The following is a 7,260-nucleotide window of genomic DNA, read 5'->3' on the forward strand; positions in this document are numbered from 1 at the left end:
TTAACAGATTCATTTGAATGTGTGGCTGTTTAACTATGATTTCTTCCAGGGATCAACATGGCTCCCAGAATTGCGTCACAAGGCTTTTTTTAACTTAATGGACTTGTAAATCTAGAGGTTTATAGAACTGGGCAGTAGAGCAGCTATCAGAAAAAGAAATCTGGTGTTAGGTCACCATTGGACTGATTTCCTGGAACATGTGTGTGTGATAAAGGATAAACTCTAAGGGACCGAAGTCTTGATTAACCTTCTGACGCATCAGGGAGCTCATAACCAGAAGAGATTTGTAAGTTTTCATGCTTGTCTAAGCTCATCAGTTGTATTCCCTGCGTGCAAGTGCACCTGTTGATTGTTACATTCAACTTAGATTGGGACAGTGATAGCTTTGTAACGTTTGGTGGCCTCACATGTCGTCATCTGGCCCTTATTATTGGCGTTTCCACTCCAGTGACAATTAAGATATTTTCTAAAGTTCAAAAAGGTATTACAAAGGTTGTCCATATGTGCTGTATTCCTAGTCTTCTGAAGCCACAAGATTGTGTGAGAAAGAGACCAAACTTCAAGCTGTGAATGTGAACAAAGCTTACAGGAAAGGAAGATTATCAATGAATAACATCTCAAACTGTAGTCTGTTCTTAACACACAGCATTGTATGACTAAAGATGACCATGGGTTATTTTAACTGCTTTTATGGCATCTTTGCTGTGCTTTTGTGGTCTTTTTGAAGCTTTAAAGTTTCAGTCATCATCATAATTTTTCAGCATTTCTCCATTTGAGAATGAAAATCAGGTTTAGAATGACATGAGAGTTGGCAGGATATACTTTTTTGGGTGAACTATTATTTTAATACAATGCTTTTTTTTTAATGAAGACTGCATGCATGTGCCTGTCCTCTCAGTGGTCTTCTAATAGGCTCTGTAGAACATGATGTCGGTGTATTCTGTTTCATGGCCCCACTGGCCATGTTCCTCCAGCATCTGTATCTTTTATGAGCGTCTTGCTCAAAAACTTCAGTAATTGAGTCTTATTGCCCTGCAGAAAATTCCATGGATTAATGATGAAACAACTGTTCTCCCATAATTCTTCCCTCAAAAGATTAGAACTGGCCTGGAGTTCCAGTTCATTCAAGGTTCAGGGCATTTAAGTCAGTGCCCATTTTATCCTTGCCAAGCTGATGGCATGAATTCAGTCTAACCACAAAGGAACCGTGTGCAGCCTTCATTTACTTAAGAGGCCCATCCAAGGGCGACATGATGACTTCAGTAGTATTTATGATGCATCCTGTGAGTGAAAAGTCTGGCAGAGGTGTGCAACTCACAACATAAGTCTCAGTCATAGTTTGGGAAGTATGATCATTTCATGCAAGGTTAAACTGACGTTAAAGTTAAAATGTTCTATGAAAAATACTAGACAGCTAACATTACTTGTTACAGACCCCTGTTATTAAGATCATTAGCAGGGCAACAGTAGGGGAAGTTCTCCAGGAGCTGGCATCGTTCCATCCACTGGGGTTTAAGAGACGGGCTAAATGTGGAGAGAGAGAGAGAGAGAGAGAGAGAGAGAGAGAGACGGCCCCCTTGTAGTGGATATCTGTAGGAGGAACATTGGGGGAACCAGGTTCAAAGGGGTACAGGGCGTCTGAGAAGAGGTACTGAAGACCATAAAATTAAAGAACTTATAAAGAATAGATTCTAGTGGAACGAATTCCAGTGTAGTGGAAAACAAGACTCCTTTTCTTTCTCTCTCACTGATTTTCTCCCAGTGTTTCTCCACTCTAGTGCATGTTCTGTTCTGCATCTGTGCTGATTATTATTACAATTTTTTTTTTACGGGAGTTTGAAGGAAAGCTATTATTCTGCAGGAACTTTGTCTCTGTATCAATGAGATGGTAGGGCACACATCCGTAGCATAATGAAGATAGTTCACTGCGGTATTCCCTATTACCTCATACTCACAGACAAATACCAGACTGGGGGACTATTTGCCAGGATTTAATGTTGTAAAAAAGCACATGAGTGTCTTGAAAAGTTTGTGTTGTGTGTGGTGTGTCTGTTCGCGTGTGGGTATATGTGTTTGCTTAAGAGCCATATGGTGAAATGAAAAAACGCTGGCAGTGTCTGTACAGTGTCTGTAAAAATGATGAAAGACGGTTGTAAATCCAACAAGGCTGAGCAAACGAGGCTTTTCAGGGCCAACATCTGATGTGATCCTCCATGATCCAAGTCTTGGACTGTATTTGAGAATTTATCTTCATACGTCATATATGACATCACCATTTTTGTTTGTGACAGTTTCCACAAAATATTTGTCTTTTGGTTTTCTTGGAATGTGTAGTTCAATAATGCCTTGATCTTAGAGTATATACGTGTGATCTCACTGCTGTTCACCCTCTGAGTCTCTCTACAGGGGCCCTCGCAGGAAAAGTAGCACATCCTGATGCTGAAGCAGAACATTTTCTGCTCTGTCACTCAGACATCCTCTTGAGGTAATCGGCATTAGTTGCTGAGAGACCTGTCTCTGAGAATGAAGACCTCCAGTATAAAGAGAAACACCTCCTATAAGACAAATTAAAGAGGGAAGCATGCAAGGTGACCATCTCCAGTGTCTGTACTGTCTCAAATGAGGACGCCCACATTCTTGGCTCTTGCATGAGTTTATGACAGATTGCTGTAATATTTTAAGTAATAAACTGAAACGAGCATGTGTCATTGCAAAAGAGAGAATAATATAAAGTTATAAGTATTTATAGAAACTGTTGGGGAAGTGAATGATAAATGCACACAGTAATGTAATACAATAATGTGTGTATTTATATCCGTATCCTTTTTTCACAATAAGAACTGTTATTCTTGATAATTTCACAGTTTTATTGGTTATGCAGGTGTCAACCATATAATATATATATAATCTATCCAGCACGTTATATATATATATATATATATATATATATATATATATATATATATATATATATATATATATATATATATATGCAAAGGATCAGCAGATTTACAGCTTTAAATTTTTCTGCATTTTTGTTGCAGTGTTGCACTTTATTTTATCTCCTGTTTCAAACAAAAATACTGGACAGTGTTCTGCCTTTACCCTGCAATGAAAAGTGCAGCTAAAGCAGTTGATTACAATAAAATTAAAGCAGCCTACATAGAAAATACAAATTCTCCACAATATATTTAATGTTTAGCCATTGTTTTAATAAAAAGTATCCTTTATTTGTTTAACTTTATCCCACCCCCACTCAACTACTGAGATTTTTTAGTTTTTCACGAGTTAGGGTTAAATAGCTACATTTAATTTAATTATGAATTAAGTTTAGAATTAAATTGAACGTGTTCTAAATAAGTGCAATGATCTCATCACAGTAATTTTGGCACCTCTTTGATTTCGAGTTTAATTTACCTTCCAGCCAAATTGTGTTTTGTAGCTTTCAGAAGCCCAGGTCTTTTAATGTCAAGCCCTGTAATGTGTGCTGGCTTTTAAGTGAAGGAGTGACGGGCTTGTAATTTGAGCGTCTGACCGGGGGTATTATTATCTAAACCTAGCACAGAGTCTGAACGGTCCAGATGTTCAAACAGACACCAGGAAGGACACGGCGAGGGTCTGTGTGTCTCACGCCTGTTGATTTGGGCAAAAACACAGGCAGGAAAGCGGACTGGAAAGTTGCGATATCAAACCGAGGACGATTCTGTGTGATTTAGCTGTTTCTGCGTCGGGAGTGCGCGTGTTTGGCGCTCTGGACATGCGTGGGGCTGGAGCAGGAGGGCTTGTCTAAAGTTTGAACAGCAGAGCTGAAGGTAGCCTACTGTTGACTGTGATAAGACAGAGATGGCTATGATGGCTTCCCCTCTGTTCCTACTGATAGTCTGTCTGCTCTCGTTGCGAGTCGGAGAGGCTTTCTTTGCGGGACCCCTGCACCCAGAGATGTCCAACGGCACCTTTCATCATTATTTCGTGCCGGATGGCAACTACGAAGAAAACGACGATCCCGAGAAATGTCAGATGCTGTTCAAAATGACCGACAATCGCAAATGCACCCTGGACGAGGACCAGGACTCGGTGATCCGGGACGATTTTATCATCATCAAGCGGCACATCGAGGACGCGGCGAGGGTGCTGGAGGGCATCGGGAAGAGCATCTCCTTCGACCTGGACGGAGAGGACAGCTACGGGAAATACCTGAGACGGGAGACGACCCAGATCAGCGAGGCGTTTTCTAACTCTGAGAAGTCTCTTCTGGAGCTGGAGGTGAAATTCAAACAGAGCCAGGAAACTGAGCTGAAAGAGGAGCACAAGATCAACGACGACTTCCTCGACATGATCGTGCACACGCGCGACGTCTTGAAGGAGACTCTGGACATCTCGCTGGGACTGAAGGACAAGCACGAGCTGCTGTCGCTCATCATCCGGAGTCACGGGACCCGGTTGAGCCGTCTGAAGAACGAGTACATGAAGGTGTAGAGAGGACTGTCTGTCTGCCTTCAGGAGCCTACCCAGGCAAACCCTTACCCTATGGCAAGGCTTTTTAACATTCATTCCTTCAAATGAAGTGGGCTAGTAATTTACTTGTACTTGTTTTTAGTAAATAGTCAATTTTCCCAATAAAATTGTCCCAATCGTCTTTAAGTAATAGTACTGAAGCTATATACTGCACGTAATTATTCAGTTCAAATTAATTTCTATGAAACACTAGGGTCAATCCTATCTCTTATTAGTAAATATATAGGCTACTGTCTCACTAGTTACACAACACACACTGGTCTAACAAATGAAGCTGAAATAGTCTACATTTGTGACCCTGGACCACAAAACCAGTCATAAGGGGCCATTTTCTCAAAAGTATATTTATACATAATCCGCAAGCTGAATAAATAAGCTTTCCATTGATGCATGGTTTGTTAGGATAGGTCAATATTTAGCCAAGATACAACTATTTGAAAATCTGGAATCTCAAAAATATTGAGAAAAAGGTTTTGAAAGTTGTCCAAATGAAGTCCTTAGCAATCCATGTTAGCAATCAAAAATTATGTTTTGATATACTTACGGTAGGAAATTTATGAAATATCCTCATGGAACATGATCTTTACTTAATATCCTAAAGATTTTTGGCATAACAGAAAAATTGATAATTCTGACCCATACAATGTATTGTTAGCTATTTCTACAAATATACCCTTGCTCCAGGGTCACATAAGAACTAGAGTAAATAGTTAATAGTTACTATAAAAACTGGACTAGATGCCAGCAAACATTGGAACACATACTAGTCCAGGAGTAGGCAATGTCGATCGTGGAGAGCCGATGTCCTGCACAGTTTAGCTCCATCCCTGAAAAAAAAAAAACTAGCAGGTCTGTAGCTTTAATAATCCTGAAGACCTTGATTGGCTTGTTCAGCTGTGTTTGATTAGGGTTAGAGCTAAACTCTGCAGGTCAACGGCACTCCAATGTTACCTATCCCTGTACTAGTCTGAAGTTAATTGTTAATGTCTGAACCACGGATCCCTATAGAACTCACTGGAAAAATATTTGGAATTGTTTCTTGTTACTATCACCATAAAGTAAAATGTATTAATCACTTGGATTGCTTACTAAAAGAAGTACTAGTAACATAACAATATGCTTTTTTTTAAGGAATAAATGTTATTTCTCTGTAACTACTTGGCAAAAGTGATGCAGCTATTCTGTGCAATAAAAGAAAGCCAGTATTCACTTAATAGCTGCAATCATACATGATGGACAACCATTAAATGCTTTAAACGTGGCAATACTGCCCTTAAATTCTAGTCATTAACAATATTTGCAGCTTATGACTGGTATCTCAGTCTAACCAATATAGAGGCTTTACCTCTCAGAGTAGACATACGAAACACTGAGTTAGTGTCAGCATTGCGTCACTCATTATTTTCTCAGATAATTATGTAGGGTGTATTTGCATTTGCTCATTTCCATTGGCATTACTTGAATGTTTCAGTGAAAATTCATGTTGGTTAAACAGAAGGAATATAGTTTTCATTGTACAAATGTTAGCTGTCATATTAATATTTAGTTTATATAAGAGCATGTACTTGGAATATTTTTTAAGCATTCAGTCTGACAATCCTAAAAAATACTGGCAAATTAAAAACATACATTTCTATTATTATTATTTTCTATGATACACTTGGAGGAATAAAAACACAATTGCGATTCTTTGTACATGTAATTAAGTTTTATGTGCCCTAAGAAATCTATATATTTTATAATGAGCTTTTAAAATATTAAACTGTGAGTGTTTATATTTATGAAAAAGCATAACTGTATTCATTTTATTAAACTGTACGTATTCTTGTAATCCTCTGAGAAGTAATGGGAAAAGGACGATCTGGGATGACATATTCCAGACAAACCAAGATGACTGCGGGCAGGATTATTGGACTTGAAGAGTTCTACCTTGTGTAGTTCCATTCCTGAGATACAGTATATATTGTGTATATTCCTTTTTGTAATAAAAATCTTTAAGATAGTATCTGTGTGAGTGAGTGAACTGCATTGTTCTAAAACATTCCAGAAAAGATTTAATGTAATAGTTGACCCCAAAAAAATGAAAACTCATTCATCCTTAACTCAGGCTCATGTTGTTCAAAAAAGTTGTATGACTTCTCTCATAAAATATATGAACAAATTATTAACAAATCATTCCTTTGAGTTGGTTGTTCTGATTCACTAAATGATTCATTCACAAACTGGACTGATCTGGATCCTGAGATCAACTTGATTATAACAGCTCAATGAAGAGGGAAGATTGTCAGTGAATCATGCAGTTTTGTTTGTTTCACAAATATGTATCTTAACTTAGTGCGCATGTTGTTTGGATCACATGATACATTTGTTTTTTTTTTAGTTTATTTTAAAGCTTTAAAGCTTTCCAAAGTTACAACACTGATGGCAAAACTATTCAGTCCAGTATTAAAATAATTATATTGAGATTGAACATATTATGAATTAAAGCCACACAGGTTGATGCAGAACTATTAAGGTATGAGCAGTGTGGTAGTTGCTCTAAGCATATGCAGGTGTCACTTTGTTTCATGTTAAAACACTGAAATTATGCATTACAAGACAGAGTAAATGCTGCGGTACTGCATCTCTCAGTTTTAGTGTGTGTGTGTGTGTGTAAGAGAGAGAATAACTATTAACTAGTTGCTTATTAGCATGCACATTACTGGCATAGTGACTATTTATTAGTATATAAAGCACATATTAATG

At 38.1% G+C, this 7,260-nt stretch overlaps 1 protein-coding gene across 1 annotated transcript; it reads left to right on the top strand.

The window, feature by feature from the left end:
* The first annotated feature begins 3,419 nt into the window (after positions 1 to 3,419).
* On the top strand, positions 3,420 to 6,520 carry LOC127961061 (fin bud initiation factor-like). The gene has a single exon (XM_052559987.1). It carries the CDS (start codon positions 3,844 to 3,846, stop codon positions 4,474 to 4,476), a length of 633 nt encoding a protein of 210 aa, XP_052415947.1. The 5' UTR covers positions 3,420 to 3,843; the 3' UTR covers positions 4,477 to 6,520.
* The last annotated feature ends 740 nt before the right edge of the window (positions 6,521 to 7,260 follow it).

This window comes from Carassius gibelio, chromosome B7 (assembly GCF_023724105.1).
Source record: "Carassius gibelio isolate Cgi1373 ecotype wild population from Czech Republic chromosome B7, carGib1.2-hapl.c, whole genome shotgun sequence".
Classification (NCBI taxonomy): Eukaryota; Metazoa; Chordata; class Actinopteri; order Cypriniformes; family Cyprinidae; genus Carassius; species Carassius gibelio.

Coding starts and splice junctions, on each gene's coding strand:
- LOC127961061 (XM_052559987.1), top strand. CDS start 3,844: ATGGCTATGATGGCTTCCCCTCTGTTCCTACTGATAGTCTGTCTGCTC.